At 39.2% G+C, this 24,015-nt stretch overlaps 1 protein-coding gene across 5 annotated transcripts in view; it reads right to left on the reverse strand.

The window, feature by feature from the left end:
* The window catches only part of LOC136863192 (diacylglycerol lipase-beta), a 575,063-nt gene that overhangs the window by 29,899 nt on the left and 521,149 nt on the right, over nucleotides 1-24,015 (reverse strand). For all 5 annotated transcript variants that reach the window (XM_067139553.2, XM_067139552.2, XM_067139549.2 and 2 more), the window contains one exon: nucleotides 22,508-22,662. In XM_067139553.2, the coding sequence (XP_066995654.2) occupies nucleotides 22,508-22,662 (155 nt within the window). The remainder of the gene's footprint in view (nucleotides 1-22,507; nucleotides 22,663-24,015) is intronic.

Below are 24,015 nucleotides of genomic sequence, written 5' to 3' on the forward strand. Positions count from 1 at the left end.
CCAAAGAAAATGCACAGGCTCATATATCTAACCCTGGGTAGTGATAACATGCCAAAACGGCTACACTGTTACATTTGCATATATCTAATTTGAAACCCTTATCTTACCTTGAATTTCCACGATCTTCTGCTTTCACGGCCCACATTTTGCTCACCTCTCTCTCCCACCATTCTTTTGTCATCGACATCACTATGATCAGCTGCTTCACCATGTTTCTCAAACACTCAAAGTGCCAATTTCAGCCGTCTACTCTTCATGTATCGGCTGTTCCTGAATAGTTGGACTCTTCACTCCACCTTTGAGAGAGAAGGTTCTCCTCCTCGTATTTGTTGTCATTCTGAGGTGATGTTGAGAAAGAGAGAGAGAGAGAGGGGGGGACTTTTCTGTTCATCAGACTTTATTAATTTTCTGGCCTTAGTGGGCATATTTCGTACACTTAAACTCAACAGGCTTGGTTGGCCAGAGTTAACTATCTATGTGGCCCTGTTCCATGAGGTTATATCTGTGGTACTCTCAAACTTCGCACGTCAAAACTCAGTATGAATAATTTGTGTATGGTGTAATGTATCCCCCACCCATTTTGAAGTCTGAGTGGTTTATGAACTTAACTTGGTAAATTTAACCTTTGTTCCTTACCTTTTTTTCCTTCCTCACACTAGACATTCGCTTACTTATATTCCTTCCTGATAAATTTTTGTCTGTATTTTCATGTTTAAGGTTATTTTCTGACTATGTGTAATAATTGAGGGAAATTTCATTGTAGTACAGACATACCTACTATGAGTGTGTTTTGAACATTTTGGGCCTCCTTAATTTAAAATTGATTAAAAGTGGTCCATGTGGATTTCCTTAATCTTATGTTATAAAATTTGGTCCAGGGAGACCTGTTTGTTACATCGAACCCGAAAATCTACCCGATAAAACGGAATTCGTCTGATAGTCACACAGGTGATGACTTATTATTTTCCACAAACTTAAAACTTTATTTACATCGTTATTTCTCGTACAAAAACAAAAACTGTTCTCAAAACCAAAGAGTACAAAATCTGGTGGGTGCATTCCATTTAGTCTCTGGATGTAACATACTCCCACCTTTTGGTTTTCTTTATTCCCCTGTTAACAGAAAACCAAAATGAACCAATAAAATAATCTGACAGTCATTTCACCTTCACAGTTTAACAAGACAAGAACTTATCACAAAACTTAAGTCTTATATCGTGCAGGGAGTTTCACCAAACGTCCACTTTTCGTTTTCACTTCATCTTTTACAGCAGAAATAACACTTTCTTGCTCATTATCTCCATCATCTTCCACGTGTAAGGTATCCTGCGATGAAGTAATCTCCAGTGGGTACAAACGTTGAATGGGCCTGATGATGTCCCGTCCAGCAGTCTGCACTCGAACCACTCTTGTGTTACCATCTTTACCAGGAAACATCTCAATCACTTTACCCAAAGGCCAATCGAGTCTTTTCCTTTGATCAGAGCCTACTAACACAATGTCACCAATCTTTAGCATCCTTCGACACTTTCCTTTAACTTGCGGATGTACTAAAAGGCTCAGGTAATCATCACGGAACCTTTTCCTCAATTCCTCCCGTAAATGCCCGTCTTCTGAGATCAGTCTTGTCAAGGCAATCCAGATCAGGGACTCCAATCGACCGGTTGTCCTGCAGGAACATTGCAGGAGTCAGTGGCACTAAGTCGCTTGGATCCTCAGACAGGTACGTCAAAGGCCTAGAATTTACCACAGACTCCACATCGCATAAGACAGTCAAAGCCTCTTCGTAGGTGAGAGAGGCTCTTCCCAATGTCCTCTTCAACAACTTCTTGACCATTTGAATGATCCTCTCCCACCATCCACCCCACCAAGCAGCCGTGGGTGGAATGAATTTCCACTGGATCCTCCTTGAAGATGTTTCCTCTTCTATCTTATGCCAGTCCAAAGAGTCAAAGGAATTCACAGCTCCTGTGAAGTTGGTCCCATTGTCACTGTATATAACTCTGGATCGTCCCCGCCTTGCAATAAATCGTCTAAGTCCTTGAAGAAATGCTTCTGTGGAAAGGTTTAACACCAGATCAATATGTACAGCTCGATACACAGCACAAGTAAACAACAAAATCCAAGCTTTCTCTCCACCCCTTAAAATCAGCGGCCCAGCAAGATCAACCCCACTGACCTCGAAGACGGACGAATCTTTCACTCTATCTTCTGGCAATGGAGCAGGTTCTACATCAATTTTCTTTGACTCAAATCGTCGACATTTGACACATTTTGTGATCACCCTTTGTACTGTCTTCCGACCTCTTAAGATCCAGGATTCTTCCCTTAATATTCTAAGTAACACCCCAACACCCGCATGAGAATATTGTATATGGTAGTCTCTGATTAGAATCTCTACAAGTTTGTGACTGGAAGGCAGAAGAATGGGATATCTAAAATTTTCCTCATCTTCTCTTTGAACAATTTTAGTCTTCAGCCTCAGAAGACCATCTTGGTCCACAAAGGTGCAAAGGGAGTTCAGTCGTCGTCTTTTAGTTTCTTCCAGAACCCCTGTCTGGACAAGACGCAGGAGCCTTCTCTCCGCCTGTGCTAGTTCTGAAGCAGAGAGATCACCCCCACTTTCACAACTGCTACGTTTCAATGATTTTCCAACAAATCGCAGTATCCATCCTATGAGCTTGACAATTTGGAAAAACTTTGAAAATCTTCTTAAGTACCAGGCATCTCCATTCTCCGCTGAGGAATTGATCAGTGATGGAGATATTTTTCTTCTCTCTTGTTTGATGATGTCATCATCCACGTTGACTTCTGATGTCGGCCATTCCCCTTCTGCCAACTTCAACCAGTGGGGCCCCGCCCACCATTTGGAGTCTATCAGGACTTCTACGGAACAGCCTCGAGATGGAAGGTCAGCTGGATTCTGCTCCCCAGGAACATGCCTCCAGTCTTCTTGTCTCGTCAGAGATCTAATCTCCTTCACTCGATTGTTCACAAATACTCCCCACGACTCATCTCTCTTGATCCAATACAATGCCGCTGAAGAGTCCGTCCAATAAAACTCGGAAATGCTCAAGTTCAGACTTTCTCTGACCAAGTTTGCTAGTCAACTACCAATACAGCATGCCAGGAGCTCCAATCGCGGCATTGAAATTTCCTTCAGTGGTGAAACTCTTGTCTTTGCCATGACCAGCTGAACAGAAACAATCCCTTCAGTACCGGCACAGCTTCGTATGAAGACAGCTGCAGCATAAGCACTCCGACTGGCATCACAAAATGTATGTAAACTCCAGGCTTGTTCAGACCTGCTTACTACGAAATGTCTCGGTATTTTCACTTTAGAGAGTCGCCAAACTTCAGCTTCCCATTTTCTAAACTTCTTCTGTACATCCTCTGGCAATGGATCATCCCACCCCATCTTCGAATTCCAGCTATCCTGAATGAGAAGTTTAGGGAATAAGGTCAGAGGACATGAAAAACCAATGGGATCAAAAATCCTCTGAGCAGATGACAAGATTTTTCTTCGTGTAACACATCCAGTCTCATTTTGAGGCCTCACATCACAGTACAATACATCTTCTTCCTTGTCCCATAATAATCCAAGAACAGGAGAAATCTTCTCAAACGTATTCTCTTTTCCCCTTGAGGTGTATTCCCAGCCACGTAGTTCAAATCTGGCTCCTGAAAGTAGTTTCATAGATTTCTCAACAAATTGGGTCGTATCCTCCTCTGAATGAAGGGATGTTACGCAGTTGTCGACATAGAATGAGCTTTTTAATAGTTGTGCTGTTTCTTGCAGTTCAGGAGGGCTGTTTTCTAAATAGAGATCAAGAACAGCACCCAACAAGAATGAACTACACTTGAGCCCAAATACAACTCGTCGATGTCGGAATATCTTGAATTTCTTCATGGAGGAATCCTCCCACCATAGGAATCTCAAGAAATCTCTGTCTGAAGGAGCAATAGAAATTTGCAGAAAGGCCCTTTTTATGTAAGAAATTACTCCAATTTCACAACGGCGAAACCTGATGAGAATAGGTGGAATTTGTTCCAGCAGATTTGGTCCTTTCTCCAGGCACTCATTCAGAGATGGACTTTCCTTCCCCCTGCAAGAAGCATCAAATACGGGTCTTAACGGTGTGGTTGAATTTTCTTTGAATACACCTCTGTGAGGTAAATAGTGACATTTATTCTCAAGGTCTTGAAAAGGTACCTCTTCAATCACCCCTTCTTGAAGCCAATCCTGAAACACAACATTGTATTCCTGATACTTGTTGCTACTCAACAGTTTGTTAGTTGTCGTCCTGCACCTCTTCTCAGCAATTTCCAAATTGTCGCGGAGCTCCTCAGATACCTCATTCCATGGTAAATGGACTTCGTAACGGTCTTCCTCGTCGATTGAGAGAGTCTACTTAAAATGATCCAAGGTAGCCATTTCTATTTCTTTCTTCGATGTCTTCTCAGCAGGATCCCTAATTCCCAGGGTGTCCAACTTCCATAAATCAGTGATTGCAGTCTTCAAAGTCAACATCGACGATACCACCATACTGGATGAGTCTGAGAGACTGTTCAGAGATAGCCTCCCCATAACAACCCACCCAAGTCGAGTCTCAACAGCCACTGGTCCACATTCCATGTTTTTTATTCTTCCAGTGAGAAGTGTTCCGTAGGTGTCCGCTCCTAAAAGAAGTTCAATTTCAGGCGTCCCTTCTCCAGTATTAGAGAGAAAGATTCTATTTTTTCGAGTTCTTTCATCCAAGGACCACTTTGGATTCTAGGGACAGTACCACAAATAATCGGTTGATCCAATACAGGGATCTTACATGTGTACCTGCCATCTAAACTGCTCAACTGTATTTGATAATTAAAATGTAGATACTCTTTTGATTCAGTTCCTCCAAACAGAGCATGAATCATGTTTTCAGATCCCGACGGTTCCAGTCCGATGGTATCTACCAGTTTCTTTAATATGTATGATCGTTGTGATCCACTATCTATGAGTGCTCTTACTACCCGATCCCCTTTTCTTCCTGTGATCTTCACCAACAAGGTCTGCAGAAGAACATCCTGACTACAGTTTTGGTTACCCAAGGTAGCACTGGCACCTTCCTTTTCATCTTGTGTTTCTTCCACATTTTCCTTGGAAATATTTGAAGGTAATGTTGGGCACATTAGAATAACATGTTTCTTTCCCCAGAAGTGACACAGTACATTACCCTTACAGATCTTGGCAACATGACCAGGTTTCAAGCACTGAAAACAATACCCTGCTTTCATCAAAATATTCTTTCTTTCCACTAGAGTCATCTTCTGTGCCCTGAAGCACTCTTTGCTCTCATGAGATTTTCTGCAGAATACACATACATTTCCAAGATCTTTAATGTCTCCTGTGAACAGACTACTAGCAGTGGCCATGTTTTCCACTTCATTTAACCTAGGTTTCTGCTTTGTAGGCTTCTGATTTGCTGTATTAAATCCTCCTTGGGCAAGTGCTACCCTCTGTTCACCTTCCACTTCATTCTTGAGGAATACAATCAGTTGCGAGAGTTTGTCACAGTATAAATCCTCGGTAGAGTCACTAACAGGGTGATGGGCAGAATTTCTAAGCCATATTCTCAGCAGGTCTTCTGGTAGAGATGACTCAACTAACGGAAACAAGAATGCTGCGTACTTGTCAGCAGTCATGCCCAGAGATTCAAGGGATCGAAGGTGGGATTCTAAGCAATCATAGAACTTTAGGAGAGTTAGTCTTTGTGTTGAAGAAACATTTTGAATCACAAGTCCAAGTAGTTCACGAACATAAAATTCTACGAATAATTCTTCTTTTCCAAATCTACTTTTAAGGCACTGAACTGCACTATCATAATTTTTAGCTGTTGGAGGGAAACTAGTTACCACCTCCCTAGTTCTACTTCCTTCAACAGTACATTGGATCAAATATTGAAATTTATCTTCCTTTTCTATGTCTAAGTCGTCATGAATTCGACGAAACTGACTCCAAAACCCTAACCAGTCCCTAACCTCTCCGGAAAATTTTCGAAGTTCGATTTTCGGCAGTTTGAGCTTTTTCTGTGAGAAACCTACGGAACCATCACTCGATATTTGATTTCCTTCATTTGTACGTTGTGTTAATACAACACACTCCATTCTCTGACGAGCTTCATCTACTTTATCACGATATTCATTCACTTTGTCGTATTCATTTGTGTATCGTTCTTCGTCACTGTCGTCGAGAAGCACTTCTAATATTTTCTCATCGGCATCCTTGAGTTCATTTTCTAGTCGTTCTAGTTTAGTAAAATGCAATCTTACCTTGTTGGGGTCTGTTTCCGCCATCACCGCATCGTATGTTTTCGTGAACATCGCACATATTGGTTTTCGCGATTTAGTCAACTTATCCATTTCAAATTACTGCTTTGTTCACGTCCAGTCACAGTCGCCACTAATGTTACGTCGAACCCGAAAATCTACCCGATAAAACGGAATGAGAGTTGTTACTTGTAAAACGGAATTCGTCTGATAGTCACACAGGTGATGACTTTTATTATTTTCCACAAACTTAAAACTTTATTTACATCGTTATTTCTCGTACAAAAACAAAAACTGTTCTCAAAACCAAAGAGTACAAAATCTGGTGGGTGCATTCCATTTAGTCTCTGGATGTAACACTGTTGTTCCTCCATTGTCTTGTTAACCTTTATTGGAAATTAATTCAGATGTTTAGAGCATAGTTTAGGGTTGTTGACATAATCTTCCTTTTTGATGTACCATTTCTGTGCAAGCTTAATTGTCATTTGGATTACAATATAGTTGTCAGTGTTTTAGTATCATAGGAGTTTTATGTTACAGCTCAAACTAGGCACCAAGATGAAATCTGTGTCATCAAGTGACAATCCTATACATGTTACTGTGTGTATCCAATCATGAATCCCTTTTAAAAGAGAAAATGATCATGTATTCTATGAAAGAAAGAGCACTCTATGAATCAATGCTGATTTATAAGTTATGCGTTAGGATATTCATAATCTCAATCAAAATATACTTGTTCAGTTTATCTCTCTGTAATCTTCTCTGTTACTCCCAATCATCTATATCCATGGAGTTCCCCTCTTGGGAGAGGTCAGTATTATTGGTTGGGTCATTACCCACTACTAGAATTTCTTATGATACTTTGCTCCTGTATTATAATTAATAATAATAATAATTGTTACGGAGTTTTGGTGGATTAGCAGAGGTGAAAGAAGGTTCGGGCTGGAATGGGTCTAACTACAAGTTCGAAAGATGAATTAAAATTTCAACAAAGGTTATATTTTCAAAACTTAACAATGGTGACACAGAATTTTGAGCGTAATAACAAATAACAAAATAACAAAATCAGGTACCAGAGTAGCTTTACAAGGAAAGCCCGATTTTCGGGTTCTTACCAGTTCTGGGATTCGTGCCCCAAGTTACCATTCCTGAGCCCTCAGCTCACAACCACACGTACCCAACGGGCAGAAAACCCTAAATTACATGGAGCTCTTGCTCCCACATTACATCTCAAGCCTCTCTAAGTCCCTTTCATCACAACACCATAAAGAGCTGACCCACTATCAATTTTACAAGCCTATCAAAGGCCACAACAAACTTCACTCCTAACTGTCCTCAAGGCACACATACAGTGAAACAGGGGTATCTAATACCCAACCTACAGGGCTTTTGCATGAAGAAAACAAAACATCAGGATGAGTTACTGACCCAAAGTACAGAAAGAACTGGAGGCGTGAACTTGCACTCCTAAATACACTTTTTAAAACCTAAGTGGCTCTAGGCCGATACACAGGGGCTAATCCCAAGCTAGGGAGGTGACCCGTATGAGAAAACTTTAATCCATTAAGGAAGAGAAGAAACGGTTATGAAAACGTAGTCACCTCAATTTCAAAATGAAGGGGAGTTCGAGAGGGTAAAGCACTCTCTATCCCCGCTTTACAGTGAAAGAGATTGGTAGTTTTCACATAGACAGAAGAGGAATTTACATTTTAAAGTGGTAGGTTACATATTAAAGGTTCTGAACCCTCCCCGAGAGTTAAACTGCTGAGCTAGCAAGAAATGAAGATGTTAAAAGGCCATTACCTTGTTGACGAGCTGCGCTTCCTGCCCCCTGCTACATATCCACACACTGAGTTAGATGTTATACTAGTGGCTCGGAGACAAGAAAATCAGCAGTTTTTATACCCTCGTGGAAAATTCGAGACCTTTCAAGAATGAGTAGACACACCCCCTCAACTTTATTGGATAGCTTAGAGCTACATATCCATATCGAAGAAGAGATACATGATTGGCTGAAAATTAATTAAAGAAATTCGGGATTGGCTAAGTTCAAACCTGGCGGAAGGAAGGATTAATATTGCCAACGCAAAAATAAAAGAACAAAATTTAGTAAAGACAACAACTTTTGAATACAAAATTTCTTCAAGAAGGTTCATTCCTTTGCACCAGAGTGCATGATCATAGTTTTTTGTAGAGACATCTGGTAGAGAACGTCCACACTTCTTGATCAATGACAAACAAAAACACATCTAAATTCACACAGAGCCATCTTCGGAGAAACAGTTGAGTTAATACAGTTTTTTAAAGTTCAGGCTTTCTCCTGTAGAGGAGTTTCAATTGGCACAGTATTTGAACAGGCGGCGTGGAGGTGTACCGCCCGGTACAACAACAACCACCACCACCACCACCACCACCACAACAACAATAACAACATTATTCATACATCATCTTTATAGACAGTCATGCCTTTCAACGTTCAGTCTGCAAGCCTCTGTGAATTTACTAAATGTCGCCACAATCCCCTATTTGCAACTAGTGCTGTAGCCTCATTTAATTCTAAACCTCTTATCTTTAAGTAGTTAGAAACTGAGTCTAACCATCGTCATCTTGGTCTCCCTCTATTTCTCTTACCCTCCATAACAGAGTCATTATCCTCCTAGGTAACCTATCCTCCTCCATTCGCCTCACATGACCCTGCCACTGAAACCGGTTTATGCGTACAGCTTAACCATTATTTCCTCATTCAGAGTACCTTCCTTCCATTGCTCCCACTGGTTTGTACCAGCAATTATTCTTTCTACTTTCATGTCTAATACTTCTAACTTATGAATAAGATACCTTGAGTCCACCCAGCTTTCACTCTTGTAAAGCAAAGTTGGTCTGAAAACAGACAGACATGGAGATGCTCAAGTGATTCAAGAATTAATGTAGTGACAATAACATTTAAAATGTTTAAACGATGTACATAGCACGCATGCATCTAGGCAAGGCTCCAGAATGTAATGCAATCCGTTAAAACTTGCTTCGGATAAAGGTTCTTAATGCTGATTAACACATAGAAGTTGAACTAAGGCTGGCACTTAACAAGTGTTGCATTCTGTTAAAAAGTTCAATTGAACCGACATCAAGTTCTATTCACAAAGATATTAAAAATAATTAAACCATGTACATAAACATGTAATCAATGCACGTAAGTGTGATGCATGCTGTTAAAAAAGTTGCTTCTGCTTAAAGGTCTTGAATGTTGAATGTTTCGTTGCGCCTAAAGGTCTGAATAAATTTGTGGATTCTAGAAGGTGGTAGAAATTTCACAGTTCAATGAGGACTGTGAGGTTGACCTAAATAAATGATAATGAAGATTAGAAAAAGTTGCGGTAAAGGGAAGAGTATCGGTTAAATGACATGTTGTATGGGACTCGGCTTCAGCTGTAACGTGTGGAGCAGAGCTGGTTGTTTGGCTTAACTGCGGAGTGGCATGAATGAGGCTCGACGGAAGCCTAGAGGGGGAGGTGTGGAGAGGAGGAGAGGGGAGAGCGGGAAAGGAAGGGAAACAGAGAGGAAGAGGGTCAAGGCTGGACCGAAGGATGTGGGAATATAGATGGATTGGTGAGGGAAGGTGCCGTGAATAGAATGAAAAATAGACTTATGATTACTAGATTTGTTTCTAAAAATATGAATAAGAAAGTCATACAAAATATTTGGTTTTTTGGAAATGTCATTGAGATTGTAATTTGGATTAAAATATTGGTCCAGAAGTATGAAACAATTCTCTGTTATGCTATGGAGGGGTCCTTTATTTATAATTTTGAGGATTTCCATATCCTGCTTTATATCAGTAAATTTGTGATTGTAATCAAGCATGTGTTGTCCTACTGCTGAAAATTTATTATATTTCAGGGCATTGACATGTTCCAAGTATCTTATATTGAAATTCCTCCCTGTTTGTCCAATATAAGAAAAATTACAATTATTACTTGTGATCCTATATACACTCCTAATTTTGAAAAACTATTAATTTTGTTTATTGATGTAGAGTTATGCAAGATTGTTGTATTTCTATTATTGGTTTTAAAGGCTATTTTTACATTATGTTTTTTAAAAGCGTTAGTGATTTTGTAAATATCTTTATTGATGTGAAGGTGGAAAATAAATAAACATTGGGTTTTCTTTTTTTAACGTAGCTAAAGAGCGATGTTTGTATCTATTGATTCTTTTTCAATGAAAAAACTATTGTAACCATTATATTTTGCAATCATGCAAATGGTGTTCAACTCTTTCCTAAGGTCTCTTTTGGATACTTGTACAGTAAAAGCTCGATATACCATACTATTATACGCCACTCGTTTATGGATTTGGGGATGTGAAGAATCTTGATGAATTGTGGAGGCTGTTTGAGTAGGTTTTCTGAAAATCTTGTATTGTAAAGAGCCTGAATATCTAATGATAGTCAGGTCTAAAAAGTTTATTTTTTGATCAGTTTCAGATTCAAGCGTGTATTTTATGTATGGATCAATATTATTGAGATTAAAAAGAGTGGTAGCAGCATCTGTTATATTTTCATCCATAATTATGATAGTGTCATGCATATATCTAGCCCAAAAAAGGATGTTGTTAAAATTATTATTATCCTAGTATACAAACATCCGAAGAGGCATCGAGGGCAAGACCAGAAAGGATACAATTAGAAAGGAAGAGATAAGGAAAAGGACAGGAATCGACAAACTTCAGGACAGGATAGAAACAACAAAGCTAAAGTGGTATGGACATATGATGAGAATGGGAAAAGAGAGATTGCAAAAAAAAAAAAAAAAAAAGCTTTTTCAGAGAAGTTAACAAGAAAGACACCACGAGGAAGATCCCAAAAGAGGTAGACAGATATAGTGTGGGAGTGCATAGAGAAGAGGAGAGGAAAACCAGACGATGTACTTAAGAAAGGAGAAGAGTGGTGGAGAGACAGGCAGTGATGGAAGTCCTTGATTCACAAACCGTCCCAGGAAGCTGGAAACGGGAAATGAAGATGATGATAATAATGATATAGGCCTACGAACATCTAAATTATACCCTATCATAGAAAACAATTTAAATAAACACAGCTGTCTAAGTACTTTAGAGATACAAAATTTTATGTCTATCCTAAAATTGGTTATAAATAACAAGTATTTCACGTTTGATAACATCATCTATCAGCAGAAGGGTCTGGCTATGGGACTGCCGACCTCGGGTATTTTAGCAGAGATTTATTTAGATTCTTTACAACATACCAAAATTGAGAATAATAATTTTAACAACATTCTTTTTTGGGCTAGATATATGGATGACTATAGTAATTATGGATGAAAACATAACAGACACTGCTACCACTCTTTTTAATCTCAATAATATTGATCCACACATGAAATTCACGCTTGAATCTGAAAATGAACAAAAAGTAAACTTTTTAGACTTGACTATCATTAGACATTCAGGCTCTTTACAATATAAGATTTGCAGAAAACCTACTCAAGCAGCCTCCACAATTCGTCAAGATTCTTCACATCCTCAAATCCATAAACAAGCGGCGTATAATAGTATGGTATATCGAGCATTTAATGTATAGATGACCAAAGGAGATCTTACTATAGAGTTGAACACCATTTGCATGTTGCATAATATAATGGTTACAATAGTTTTTCATCGAAAAAAATAATCAATGGATACAAACATCGGCCTTTAACTACGTTAAAAAACCCAACGTTTATGTATTTTCAACTTCCCATGTTCAATAAAGATATTTATAAAATCACTAATGCTTTTTAAAAACATAATGTAAAAATAGCCTTTAAAACTAATAACAGAAATACTACTATCTTACATAACTCAACATCAATAAACAAAATTGATAGTTTTTCAAAATTAGGAGTGTATATAGGATCAAATATAATAGTTGTAATTTTTCTTATATTGGACAAAGCGGGAGGAATTTTAATGTAAGATCCTTGCAAAATGTCAATGCTGTGAAATATAATAAATTTTCAGCAGTAGGACAACACACACACACAATTATAATCACAAATTTACTGATATAAAGCAGGATATGTAAATCCTCAAAATTATGAATAAAGGACCCCTCCTTAACATAAACAGAGAGTTGTTTCATACATCTGGACCAATATTTTAATCCAAATTACAATCTTAATGACATTTCCAAAAAAAAACAAATATTTTGTATGACCTTCTTATTAATTTTCTTTTACCGAGTGAGTTGGCCGTGTGGTTAGGGGAGCGTAGCTGTGAGCTTGCACCTGGAAGATAGTGAGTTCAAACCCCACTGTCGGCAGCCCTGAAGATGGTTTTCCGTGGTTTCCCATTCTCACACCAGGCAAATGCTGGGGCTGTACCTTAAATAAGGTCACGGCTGCTTCCTTCCCATTCCTAGGCCTTTCCTATCCCATCGTCGCCATAAGACCTGTGTTGGTGCGATGTAAAACAAACAGTAAAAAAAAAAAATCACATTTTTAGAAACAAAAATCTAGTACCGGTAATCACAATTCTATTTTTCGTTCTATTCACGGCACCTTCCCTGACCAATCCATCTATATTCCCACATCCTTCGGCGCACCTTGACCCTCTTCCTCTCTATGTCCCTTCTTCCCCTGTTCTCCCCTCTCCTCCTCTCCACACATCCCCCTCTAGGCTTCCGTCGAGCCTCATTCACGCCACTCCTCAGTTAAGCCAAACAACCAGCTCTGCTCCGTACATTGCAGCTGAAGGTGAGTCCCATACAACATATGTCATTTAACCAATACTCTTCCCTTTACCGAAACTTTTCCTAAACTATGTTATCATGTATTTAGATCACCCTCACAGTCCGCATTGAACTGCGAAATTTCTACCACCTGCTAGAATCCACCAATTTATTCAGAACTTTAGGTGCAACGAATCATTCAACATTCAAGACTTTTAAGCAGAAGCAACTTTTTTTAACAGCATGCATCGCACTTATGTGCATTGAGTATGTGTTTATGTACATAGTTATTTTTAATGTCTTTGTGAATACAACTTGACGTCAGCTCAAGTGAACTTAGAAGTTACAACATTAATAAAAACCACCTTTCCAATACATAACAATCCTTATATTTAGGATATAACCATTATACATCAGTATGTTGTAACTTCTATATTCTGAAATCCAATATGGTTTTATAATGAGATTCATAACTTACAATCAATTGAACTTTTTAACAGAATGCAACACTTGTAAAGTGCTAGCCTTAGTTCAACTTCTGTATGTTAATCAGCATTAAGAACTTTTATCCAAAGCAACTTTTAATGGATTGTATTACATTCTGGAACCTTGCCTAGATGCATGCGTGCTATGTACATAGTTTAAACATTTTTAATGTTATTGTCACTACATTAATTCTTGAATCACTTGAGCATTTAACAGAATGCATTTGAGTAACTAGTCTTAATTTAGGGTTACACACATTTTAATGACATTGTGTCTGTATATTGTACTGGTTTATTCGGTGTAATTGTGTGATTGTGTTATGGCTGATGATGACATACTGCACAACTTCATATTGAAAATGTGGACCCATAAATAAAATATGTAACTATTATTGTAATCACAGTTCAATACTGATCAATTATCATGAAATTTATATCTTATGAATGACATACCAACCGTGTCTGACGAGTTGCCAAGTTATCATCCCTCTTTACCAAAGTTCGTGGCCAATGCAGGTTTAAATATAGACATTCCAAACAGTGACGATGTGGTGTGTTTCACCAATAAATTTTTGCCACAGGATTTTGTCACGTATGTTCATGATCAAACAAATCTGTACGCAGAACAGGTAATTAGTACTGTGCCACGCCCGTTCACAAAGTATTCAGTAATGCTGACATGGAAACCAGTTTCAGTGTCAGAAATGAAGCAATTTTTAGAGCTAATACTCATTACTGGTATTATTAGGAAGCCAGATATAAAAATGTACTGGGTAGAGGATCCCACTTTTGAAACTTCAATTTTTTCTAAAACAATGTTTAGAAACTGCTTCAAAAGTATAATATCCTTCCTTCATTTCAATGACAACAGGCAGCACGACATTGCAGATAGGTTCCACAAAATTAGGCCAATACTAGAACAGCTTAGTGACCAGTTTCCTTTAGTGTACACCACAGAGCAAAATCTGTCACTAGATGAAGGAATGCTGGCCTGGAGAGGGCACCTTCGATTCCATGTTTACAATCCGGGAAAGATTACGAAATACAGAATAATGGTCTACATTATTTGTGAATCCTCTAGTGGATACATATGCCAACTGGAAACATATGATGCTAGTGGAATCAGTCTTCATGGTACAGTATTTTGGCTTCTAAGCCCCTGCCTAGGCTTGGGATATTCCGTCTGCTTGGACAATTATTATAGCAGTGTTCAGTTAGCGAAAGAATTACAGGAGCAAGCCCCTTTCATATGTAGGACAATCCGTCAAAACAGGGGCCTACCTACAGAATTTAGGGGTCACCAAAAACAATTAAATAAAGGTGAGATGACATTTAGATGAGAAGGGAACGTTTCACTTGTTGCGTGGAAGGACAAGAAATCAATAAGTATGATTTCAACAATGCATTTCGCTGAAATGGTCAAAACACAGTCTAAATTCGGCAGGAAGAAACTAAAACCGGTAACCGTAGCAGAATATAATGAAAACATGCATGGGGTGGACACAGCGGATCAGTACCTTGCATTATATCCCTTCATTCGGAAAACATGTAAGTGTTCAACAATAATAAAGCTGTTTTAATTTGTTCTACCTATTCAATACAAATTAAAACACCTTTATTATTGTTGAACTGTTAAATTTTCAATACGGACCTAAAATGAAGTTTATAACGTGTAATAAACATGTAAGTGGCCGAAGGTGTTTTTCTACCTGCTAATTTGCATGTTATTCAACTGCTTCCAATTGTATCAGAAATTAAACCCACAGAAGAAAATAACGTATCTAACATTCATGCAGACCGTCTGTCGAAATTATCTCCAAGGTCAGGAAGAGGCTTCACGTGATTTAGCTCCCTCACCAGCTGTTTCTATTATATCGTGGGCTTCAGTATCTTCCTCTGCTACCTGCACTTCCGATCACACCTCTCCCAAGAGAGCTCCGGCAAAAGACACCCCCCCCCCCCCAACATCTCGTTTGGATGGAAAAAGAAAGGAACATACGCTGCTGAAATTCCCCCCATGAGAAGTGACAGTATTCCTACACAGAGATGTAGAGCGTGCCTGAAGAACGGAAAAGTGAGTGAAACTCTGTGGTACTGTGTGAAGTGTGGTGTTCCTCTGCATGGTGGACAGTGTGATACCAGATATCACACACTTAAATTTTACTAGATCATCTCGTGAAGGTATGTAGAAATTATCTTCTTTTACGGTTTATAGTAGAGCCTCCGTGGCTCAGACGGCAGCGCGTCGGCCTCTCACCGCTGGATACCGTGGTTCAAATCCCGGTGACTCCATGTGAGATTTGTGCTGGACAAAGCAGAGGCTGGACAGGTTTTTCTCCGGGTATTCCGGTTTTCCTTGTCATCTTTCATTCCAGCAACACTCTCCATTATCATTTCATAGCATTTATCACTCATTAATAAAATCACCTTGGGAGTGGCGACTCCATTGTAATAACAGTCTACGTATGTTTCATTCATTACATCCCTGACCCAGTCAATGACTGGAAAACAGGTTGTAGGTTTTCATTTTTCATTTTCACGGGTTATAGTATAGGAGTAATACCAAGTTAAAGCTGTGTGTTACAAGTTACCTAGTGAGTCAGTGCAACATCTAAAATTCACTGGGCTGCAAGACACGATGCCCGCGGAGGGAGCTGGGAGTGAATGTGTTAAGAAAAATCAGGAATTTCTGAAACAGTTGACTGCGGTGACATGCTTTTTGGGAGAGAAGGAGTTTCCATTTCATGAGCACAATGAGGCTAGTGAGTCCAACAATAGAGAAAATTACTGTGAACTGATTAAACTGTAAATAGATTTTGATGGAAAATTAAACAGTAGTTTCACAATAGTGAATGTACTTAAAGGACATTCTCCACTCATACAGAATGTTTAATATAAAGCATCTGCACCATAATAACCGCTGAAATAACGATCCAGTTTCGGGAAGGTAAATTTGGAGAAATTAACATGGATGATACTTTCGCAGTTCTCTATTGTCCTCAGATATGTTCATGGTGAAATATTTGTTGGTTGTTATAATGTGAGTTCTGACAGGACAGCGAATACTTTGGTGAGACTTGCGATTGAGTGTCTGGATCAATATTTGACTGCTGCAAAAAATTATTTGCGCAGATTTTCGAAGGAGCAGCAGTGTTTGCAGATCAGCTGAATGGTGTACAAGCTAAATTAAAAGATGTGGTTCCTGAGGCTGTAATCATGTACTGCCATGCACACAAGCTTAATTTAGTTCTCTCTCTCAAGCTGTATCATGCACGAAGGAATGTCATATTCTTCACAACAATGAGTATTTTTGCGGCATTTCTTAGCAGTTCTTCTAAGAGAACCAACTTGCTGGATGGTTTCCTATGCTAGCTCCAAAAACGTAGAACTATTTTGACGGTTCAGTAGAGACCATCGCGGAATACCATGCTCCTTGCCAAGAACTTAATGAAAGTATTTTTGAGGACACTGGGAAATGGTATAACATTACATTCAATAAGGCAAGTGGGTTTCATGCGAAGTTAATATAATTTTAGTTCAGTTTTCTTCTGAATATTTTTAATATTTTTGTTGACTGATGTTGCATATACAATTCACAATAAAAAGATGATCCACCTATTATTTCTTATGATAATGCTCCAGATAACATCCTTCAATCTAAGACCCTAGACATTGCATGTTGTACCAGAGAAGTGAATTTTTTGGAAACTGAAGTATCAATAATGGTTTTTTTTTTTTTTTTTTTTTTTTTTTTGCTAGTTGCTTTACATCGCACCGACGCAGATAGGTCTTATAGCGACGATGGCATTAGGAAAGGAAGTGGGAAGGAAGCGGCCGTGGCCTTAATTAAGGTACAGCTCCAGCATTTGCCTGGTGTGAAAATGGGAAAGCACTGAAAACCATCTTCACGGCTGCCGACAGTGGGATTCGAACCCACTATCTCCCGGATGCAAGCTCACAGCTGCGAGACCCTAACCGCACGGCCAACTCACCCGGTATTGATAATGCAAAATAGTGGATTTGCTAATGTCTGGGACAGAACAGAAGATAAATTTAATCCACCAAGGAGAAGAAAAAGGAAGAAACTTCATTCTCAGTTAAAGATGAGTATAAGAGGGTTTACCTGCAAATGCATGATATTATTCTAGCAAAGTTAAAATACTGCTTCTGTTCATTAGGAGATTTTTTGTTCATTGAAATGTTTGATTGTAAAGCATTTCCATTTTTTTCTGGCAATTTTCGGCGGTTCATGGTGTGGGTTACTGTAGTCACGTCCTAGTTCGTGAACCATGGGCAATGGCTGAGTGGCCTGGTAAGTGGTCCTGAGAGTCGGGATACCAGTTGCTATGGAATTGGAGTGGGCATCTTGGACATATTCTGAGTCATGGCCCTCCTTGCGCTCAGGCGGCTAGGACTATACAATCCATCAGTGGTCCATAACCCGTTAGAGGAGAGATCCTCATTTGGACTATGTGCAAGTAGGGTAGCATTCTGCTTCATGAATTTACTGAGCTCAGAACATTTTAAGCAAGCCTCGGACCTATGGGAGTAACGGAGTCCCACTCCCATTTGACAGGCGAGGGACTCCTTGGAAACAACTTGGTGAACAAACTGGAATTCGATGGGGAGCTATCAACATTAATGGGGCTTATGGAAGAAAGAAAGTAGAACTGGCTGAGTCAGCAAAGAGGATGCATCTGGATGTGCTAGGAGTAAGTGATATTTGGGTAAGGGGAGATAACGAGGAAGAGATAGGAGATTATAAAGTGTACTTGACGGGTGTTAGAAAGGGAAGAGCAGAGTCTGGGTTAGGGCTCTTTATCAGGAATACCTTTGCACGCAACATAGTTTCTGTTAGGCACGTAAATGAGCAAATGATGTGGGGAGATTTGTCAGCTGGAGGAATCAGGACTAGAACTGTCTCCGTGTATTCACCATGTGAGGGTGCAGACAAGGATGAAGTTGACAAGTTTTATGAAGCATTGAGTGACATCGTGGTCAGGATCAACAGCAAGGATAGAATAGTGCTAATGGGCGATTTCAATGCAAGAGTTGGCAATAGAACTGAAAGATATGAAAAGGTGATTGGTAAATGTGGGGAAGATATGGAAGCCTTTGGAAATGGGAAGCATTTGTTGGACTTCTGTGCTAGTATGGGTTTAGCTGTTACGAATATATTCTTCAAGCATAAGGCTATTCACCGCTACACATGGGAGGCTAGGGGTACCAGATCCATAATAGACTATATCTTAACAGACTTCGAATTCAGGAAATCTGTTAGGAATGCACGAGTTTTCTGGGGATTTTTCGATGATACAGACCACTATCTGATCTGTAGTGAACTAAGTACATCTAGGCCTAGCGTAGAGAAAGTTAAATCTGTCTGCAAACGAATAAGGGTAGAAAATCTCCAGGATGAGGAAATGGATATGATTAGTGAGAAGTTTTGAACAGTAAACAGTAAGCACGTTCAGGATATAGAAAGTGAATGGGTGGCATACAGGGATGCTGTAGTAGAAACAGCAAGGGAATGCATAGGAACAACTGTGTGTAAAGATGGGAAAAGGCGAACATCTTGGTAGAATGATGAAGTGAGAGCAGCTTGTAAACGTAAAAAGAAGGCTTATCAGAAATGGCTCCAAACAAGGGGCGAGGCAGACAGGGATTTGTACGTAGATGAAAGGAACAGAACAAAACAAATAGTTGTTGAATCCAAAAAAGAGTCGTGGGAAGATTTTGGTAATAACCTGGAAAGGCTAGGTCAAGCAGCAGGGAAACCTTTCTGGACTGTAATAAAGAATCTTAGGAAGGGAGAGAAAAAGGAAATGAACAGTGTTTTGATTACTTCAGGTGAACTCATAATAGATCCCAGGGAATCTTTGGAGAGTTGGAGGGAATATTTTGAACATCTTCTCAATGTAAAAGGAAATCACCCTGGTGGTGTTGCGAACAGCCAAGCTCTTGGGGAGTAGGAAAATTATGTCGGTGAAATTACGCTTGAGGAAGTGGAAAGGATGGTAAATAAACTCCATTGTCATAAAGCAGCAGGGATAGATGAAATTAAGACCTGAAATGGTAAAGTATAGTGGGAAGGCAGGGATGAAATGGCTTCATAGAGAAGTAAGATTAGCATGGAGTATTGTTAAGGTACCTTCAGATTGGACAAAAGCCGTAATTGCACCTATCTATAAGCAAGGGAACAGGAAGGACTGCAACAACTATCGAGGTATCTCATTGATTAGTATACCAGGCAAAGTATTCACTGGCATCTTGGAAGGGAGGGTGCGATCAGTCGTTGAGAGGAAGTTGGATGAAAACCAGTGTGGTTTCAGACCACAGGGAGGCTGTCAGGATCAGATTTTCAGTATGCGCCAGGTAATTGATAAATGCTACAAGAGGAATAGGCAGTTGTGTTTATGTTTCGTAGATCTAGAGAAAGCATATGACAGGGTACCGAGTGAAAAGATGTTTGCTATATTGGGGGACTATGGAATTAAAGGTAGATTATTAAAATCAATCAAAGGCATTTATGTTGACAATTGGGCTTCAGTAAGAGTTGATGGTAGAATGAGTTCTTGGTTCAGGGTACTTACAGGGGTTAGACAAGGCTGTAATCTTTCACCTTTGCTGTTCGTAGTTTGCATGGATCATCTGCTGAAAGGTATAAAATGGCAGGGAGGGATTCAGTTAGGTGGAAATGTAGTAAGCAGTCTGGCCTATGCTGACGACTTGGTCTTAATGGCAGAGTGTGCCGAAAGACTGCAGTTTAATATCTTGGAACTTGAAAATAGGTGTAATGAGTATGGTATGAAAATTAGCCTTTCGAAGACTAAATTGATGTCAGTAGGTAAGAAATTCAACAGAATTGAATGTCAGATTGGTCATACAAAGCTAGAACAGGTCGATACTTTCAGGTATTTAGGTTGTGTTCTCCCAGGATGGTAATATAGTAAGTGAGATTGAATCAAGTTGTAGTAAAGCTAATGCAGTGAGCTCACAATTGCGATCAACAGTATTCTCTAAGAAGGAAGTCAGCTCCCAGACGAAACTATCTTTACATCGGTCTGTTTTCAGACCAACTTTGCTTTACGGGAGTAAAAGCTGGGTGGACTCAGGATATCTTATTCATAAGTTAGAAGTAACAGACATAAAAGTAGCAAAAATGATTGCTGGTACAAACAGGTGGGAACAATGGCAGGAGGGTACTCAGAATGAGGAGATAAAGGCTTTTAGGAATGAACTAGATGGATGAAGCCGTACACATAAACCGGCTTCGGTGGTGGGGTCATGCGAGGCGAATGGAGGAGGATAGGTTACCTAGGAGGATAATAGACTCTGTTATGGAGGGTAAGAGAAGTAGAGGTAGACCAAGACGATGATGGTTAGACTTAGTTTCTAACAATTTAAAGATAAGAGTTATAGAACTAAATGAGGCCACAATACTAATTGCAAATCGAGGATTATGGCGACATATAGTAAATTCACAGAGGCTTGCAGACTGAACGCTGAAAGGCATAACAGTCTATAATGATGATGTATGTATGTATGTATGAATGAATGTATGTATGTATGTATGTATGTATGTATGTATGTATGTATGTATGTATGTAATTTTCATAAGGAGCAATTCAGTAAATTGATTGAGGTCTATGAAAAATGATAGAGTAACGACTTAAATCTGAAATGAGGACAATGTTCACTTCTGAACACTTCAAAGATAAGAATGTAGCTCAAGTCCAAAAGTTCCTGTTCATCAGTAGTCTCCATAGTGGTCTTCCTGAGCTTTACACATTGTATACTTTGGTTACAACTATCATCACCCGTAGAATGCTCTTTCTGGGCCCTAATGCAAATAACATCTGTCGTTTTTTATGAAGGGAGCCATACTTTCCAGTGTTGACTCAATTAAATGTAACTTAAAAGCTTTTCAGTGTGTCGAACACACAAGTTCAATATAAATATTACACTATTACGTATCTGTTAAAAAAAACCCACATTGTTAACCAAGGAATAGCGTGTATTTTTATTCCTATCTGAAAGACTGAAAAGCTTTTAAGTTACATTTAACATAATATTTTGTCTGCAATTCTCAAAGCCAGAGTCATCTCTCTGCATTATGAATTATTTCTATAGAGAAGGATCTTCTTGTTGTTATGAAAGCACGTGAAGAGTTCTACAGTGACATCACCAAGGAATTCTGCAAAACCTACATGTAATTAGTGGGAGTATATTTGGAATTTTCTTATTACATTTTGCTACTGTGTCTGCCTCTGTGGTGTAGTGGTTAGTATGATTGGCTGCCACACCCGGAGGCCCGGGTTTGATTCCCAGCTCTGCCACAAAATTTGAAAAGTGGTACGAGGGCTGGAACGGGGTCCACTCAGCCTCGGGAGGTCGACTGAGTGTAGGTGGGTTCAATTCCCACCTCAGCCATCCTCGAAGTATTTTTCTGTGGTTTCCCACTTCCCCTCCAGGCAAATGCTGGGATGGAACCTAACTTAAGGCCACAGCCGCTTCCTTCCCTCTTCCTTGCCTGCCCCTTCCAATCTTCCCATCCCTCCACAAAGCCCCTGTTCAGCATAGCAGGTGAGGATGCCTGGGCGAGGTACTGGTCACTCTCCCCTGTTGTATCCCCCCGACGCAAAGTCGGGAGCTCCAGGACACTGCCTTTAGGCGGTAGAGGTGGGATCCCTCGCTGAGTCTGAGGGAAAACCGACCCTGGAGGGTAAACAGTTTAAGAAGAAGAAGATTGTGCTACTGCATGATTACTAGTTGGATGCTTCCATGAGAATCCAGGATACACCACTGCCTACCACTAAGAGATGATGCAAACATGGCAGGCTACTTTATGATTTTCTTCTTTTTTTTTACTCCTTGAGATTCATACAATTAAAAATTTTCAGGCTAGGGGAAGATTAATTAAGGAAATAAATAAGGATGGAATCTATATCACTGAGCATATACTACATATAAAGGCATATCCCCTTACCTTTGGCAACTTGCAGAATTTTAAAACTCTCAGGGCATTTGTCCTTATATTTTCCATACTCTCAACACCAAGGCGCATTACAAAATCATCTCCAATTCCCAGGGAAAATGTGAAGTCTTCAGTAACACGAGATGCTTCACGACTTAAAAGTCCAGCTAAGAAGAGAGATAAATTTGTTGTAAATGAATGAAACAGTAATCCACATTTAAATTAAAGCAAGAAATATAACCACAAAGAAATGTAATAACATTAAACAACGTACACACAGTAATATACCCTGAAATGGAGTGACTATGACCAAAAGGCTGTCTATGGTCAAAAACTAGTAATATAGGTTCATGTGTTTATCACATATGACAGAAATCTGTCTGAAATTGAGGAATTAAAAAAAAAATACATGATTCAAAAATGCACTGGATAAATAGGTCTAACTAGTTTTTGACCATCATCACTCCTGTGGTCAGATTCACCCTAGTTGATGGTGGTTGAATCTTTCTATGCAAGTTCATTTCTTGTTGTACCTAGTATATCAAAGGTGGAAATTATGGTCTACAAATTATTGAATTGACCTGAAGCTTTAATATGAATGATTGCTTTTACCATTTATAAATGAAATGAGAATGAGAGGGATGCCCAAGAACAGCCTGATGCAGTAAATGAGAAGTAAGGACAATAGAGAATGGGAATCAGTGTGGAGAAAAGCAAGACAAATATGATAGCGAGAGGAAAGAGATGAGCAATAGAAATTGGAGATGTGATATTGAAATTGTGGACAGTTTCAAGTAGTAAGTGAACTGATGAAGAATTCAAGATTAGATATTGGGAACAACTGGAGGATACAACAGATGTTTACTATAATTTTACATTCAGGTAAGTAAACTCGCATCCTCACTTCAATGTGGCGCAGATCTTTTTCAGGCACATCCCCAATGGAGGTGAGCTGCATGTACCATTTTAAACACATGCCAGTCCTCCTGCCCTTCTTAAATCTCTGGCATTACCGGGAATCAATCTCGGGCCACCAAGGACAGCAGCTAAAAGTGCTAACCTTTATGCTATACATACGGAAACATTAAAGTAACCGTGCTAAAATATTCAAAATCTTTAGAAATCTGTTATAATTAATGAAATTAATAACTGTTTCATGAACATGCAATCAAAACATAATAAATAATAATGACATCTCATCTGGTCACATCCATATGAAAATGTGGTATACACAAACCAACAACGTAAACAACAATTTTGTAGGTATATCATATTATTGCATGCAGTTGAATACAACTAGCCTACCTAAGGATATTAACGTATATTTCAGGGGCCAATGTTTAAAGATGTTATAAGCTGTGTAGTTTTTAATTTGTTCGACATCACTATATCTTGCTGATACCTTTCATCTGGGAAATATCTGAGCGCAACATCAAGATTATCATAAAAGCTGTACTGCAATCAATGGCACTGCACCCACCATAATCCCATTCTCTCCTTTCATAAAGAAATTGTATACA

The sequence above is a fragment of the Anabrus simplex genome, chromosome 2, assembly GCF_040414725.1.
Source record: "Anabrus simplex isolate iqAnaSimp1 chromosome 2, ASM4041472v1, whole genome shotgun sequence".
Classification (NCBI taxonomy): Eukaryota; Metazoa; Arthropoda; class Insecta; order Orthoptera; family Tettigoniidae; genus Anabrus; species Anabrus simplex.